At 39.1% G+C, this 2,992-nt stretch overlaps 1 protein-coding gene across 1 annotated transcript; it reads right to left on the bottom strand.

The window, feature by feature from the left end:
* Nucleotides 1-394: 394 nt before the first annotated feature.
* Nucleotides 395-2,033, bottom strand: LOC143886776 (protein OXIDATIVE STRESS 3 LIKE 2-like). The gene is made up of 2 exons (XM_077390893.1): nucleotides 1,660-2,033; nucleotides 395-821 (listed from the first exon to the last, which is right to left on the bottom strand). Exons 1-2 carry the CDS (start codon nucleotides 1,878-1,880, stop codon nucleotides 506-508), a joined length of 537 nt encoding a protein of 178 aa, XP_077247008.1. The 5' UTR covers nucleotides 1,881-2,033; the 3' UTR covers nucleotides 395-505.
* Between the last annotated feature and the right edge of the window lie 959 nt (nucleotides 2,034-2,992).

The following is a 2,992-nucleotide window of genomic DNA, read 5'->3' as shown; positions in this document are numbered from 1 at the left end:
AACCCGAGATAGCATTCTCTCAATCCTAACCCGAGCCTCGGGTTGAGAATAGTCAACCTTAACACAACCCGCCTCCAAACTGGGTGATGTTGAGTCGGGTTGCTTTCGTGTTCATCTAAGGTCAAACAGGAAAATACAAGAAAAAAAACATAACCCTAAGAAAATCATGATACATGATAAAATTAGAGGATGGAGATCGGGTTCGGGTCGGTTGGGCAAGGCTTCAACCATAACCCAACTGGAAATTAAATAGGGTTGGCTTTTTCCAACCCAACCCAAGAAATGCCAACCCTACACAAGCCAAAATCGGGTTGAATCCGACCCAAGTTGCACCCCATCACAAGCCCATACTTTTATTTCTAGCATCTAGCTATATAATAATTTGTTTTGATCCTCACACAAAACCAATAAGATCTTCATTTCTAAAACTTCTGTTAATCTTCCATTTGCACAACTATAATCTATAAAGATGGTTGGATTAGACTACATTCTCCCCTTTCTCCTTTCAAGCAAACAAAGGGGTTTGATTAGAAAGGTTACTAGTCCTTTGTGGATGAATAGGAGGCTTGTTATGCATAAAGCTACTCCTCTTTACACCAAGGGAAGGACAAGAACCCCTTGAAGCCTTCTTTGAGATGGTCTTAGAGAACGGTTTGGGAGAAAATGATCTAGGGCTATCTAAGTCACCTCCATAGCTCTTACATAACTTCAACCTCTTCTTGAAAGGGCTCTCTGGTTTGGCAAGGTCCTCTAAGCAACTCACATTTGATAGAGATGTAAATGACTGAGACTTCCCTTGGAAATGCTTTGACAGCCCTCTCCTACAATAAGAAAGAAAACCCAACAAGGTAATCAGGAAAAAAAAAAATAACCACAAGAGAAATCTGAAAAAGGAGCTTTTATATGATCTAAAGCCCGTATAGTCCTGTATTTTTCAAAAGGTACTGTACATCTTACACCATAGGATGCAATTCCTCTCTAGATTGGAGGGCTAGGGTCATCCTATGAAAACAATTTTTTGGGCACAAGCTATTTACGTTATGGTCCATGGACGGTTTCGATCATCCTATAAGCCGTTCAGTACTTTTTGAAAAAACACTGGACCATACAGGCATACACCATATAAAAACTGGTGTAACCACATAAGCCGTATAGTATTAGTATTTCCCAGAAAGTACTGTACGGCTTACACCATAAGATGATCCAAACCGTCAATTTGATGGGTCATAATGTAAACAGGTTGTACCCAAAAAATCATATGATGATCCTAGCCCTCCCATCTATAGAGGAATTGAATAATATGGAAAGCTCTATATATCGGAGGGTTGTGATCATCCTTTGGAAACGATTTTCGGGGCACAACCGATTTACGTTGTTCCCATCAAATGGACGGTTTGGATCATCTTATGGTGTAATCCATACAATACTTTTTTGCAAATACTGTATAGAGGCTATGGAAACCTATATAGATAGGAGGATTGTGATCATCCTGTAGAAATGATTTTTGGGGCACAACCTATTTCTATTGTGGCCCATCAAATGGACGGTTTGGATCATTCGTATAGTACTTTTGCAAAATACTGGACTGTACGGGCTTACACCATGCTGAAGAAAAACCCAACAAGAGTAGTTAGAAAAGCCGAAGAGAGAAGCACTCACTTGAAGGGCAGCTGTTCTAAGAGAGAGGACATCTCATATAAAGGGCCGTTTGCCAATTGATCTGAAGAAGGGGACGATGAACAAGAAGATCTAGAAGAAGTTGCATCTTCTATGAAATCAGATAAAGAAGAGTCATTGGAACCATCAGACGAGAATGACACAGAGTCATCTTCTTCATCCATGATCCCATGGTTGTTTTGTGGGTTGAAAGAAGCCTCCATTTTCAATCAAATAATCTCTTGAATCTCTTGATATCATGCGTTTAAGCCTTCCAACAAAAAAGAAAATCTACACTTGAGGAGAGAACCTGATTCATTTCACAATAGATAGATCATACACAAAGGTTGTCATATATATGAAAGAATGAGAAGGTTGTGGGTCTTTTTCAAGCTGTCTGAGGATAACTAGAGTTTTTTTTTTCCTTTTTTTTAATTTTTGATTTCGTAACAGATTCGGCATTATCCACATTAGGTTTCTTTGTCTCCTTTCGTACTGGAAAAGAAAAGAGAAGGATAAGGCTCGAGTCATGAATTCATCCATATCTAAGTAACGTATATTCTCTGTGTTTTATAATATTATTTAGTTAGTGATATTGGCACTCCCACGGTTTGATTAAATTTTTATCCTGTGAGTGCACTTGAGAAATTGAGGTAGAATGGGCCCAACTCAAAGGCCAAACTGTTCATTTATTGGGCAGAACGTAAATAGGCTCACTGTAGATGATCCTAACCCTCCTATCTGTGGACTACGCTTTGGAGAAACCTCTACAGATCGGTGGGTTAGGATCATCATATGGAGATGATCAACAGGGTACAAACTATTTTTGTTGTGGCCCAAAAAAATGAACGGTTTGGATGATCCTTTGAAGTGGGCCATACTGGACTTTTCAAAAAATTCCTTCAACAGATCCGAGGGTTAAGATCATCCTATAGAGATGATCTACAGAGTTTGAAGTAAGCCCAATGAATGAATGGTTTGGGTAATCCTTTGAAGTAAGCCCACTGTACTTTTCAAAGAAATATTGCACTTCACATTTACTATCTTCCGCTCTTTTTGATAATTGCACTAACTCACCTTGTCTTTTCTTTCGTAACGGGCTCTAGGGTTTCTTTTGGGAGAAAAGTACGGAATGTTGGCACATGTTTCGAGGAATTACGGATTTCGGGTACCTTTTAAAACTAGCATCAAAGACAGGTGATTCTTCAAAATCGGGTGGTAAAAATACCCAGATACTCTTCTGACATCAACAGAAATCTCATTTTTCATTACTGCCCACTAAATTGGCGCGCTTCACTAGGCTTCTTTTGGTTCATCTGAATGTGTATTTGAACCA

This window comes from Tasmannia lanceolata, unplaced genomic scaffold (genome assembly GCF_043159265.1).
Source record: "Tasmannia lanceolata isolate RefF3 unplaced genomic scaffold, GAP_Taslan_0.1 ptg000011l, whole genome shotgun sequence".
In the NCBI taxonomy this organism is placed as follows: domain Eukaryota; kingdom Viridiplantae; phylum Streptophyta; class Magnoliopsida; order Canellales; family Winteraceae; genus Tasmannia; species Tasmannia lanceolata.
This window is presented reverse-complemented; position numbering and strand designations above follow the sequence as displayed.

Bases quoted from the DNA above. Each gene is read 5' to 3' on its own strand.
- LOC143886776 (XM_077390893.1), bottom strand. From the start codon at position 1,880: ATGGAGGCTTCTTTCAACCCACAAAACAACCATGGGATCATGGATGAA. The intron at 822-1,659 runs GTGAGTGCTTCT...TTCTTATTGTAG, and splicing joins TTAGAACAGCTGCCCTTCAA to GAGAGGGCTGTCAAAGCATT.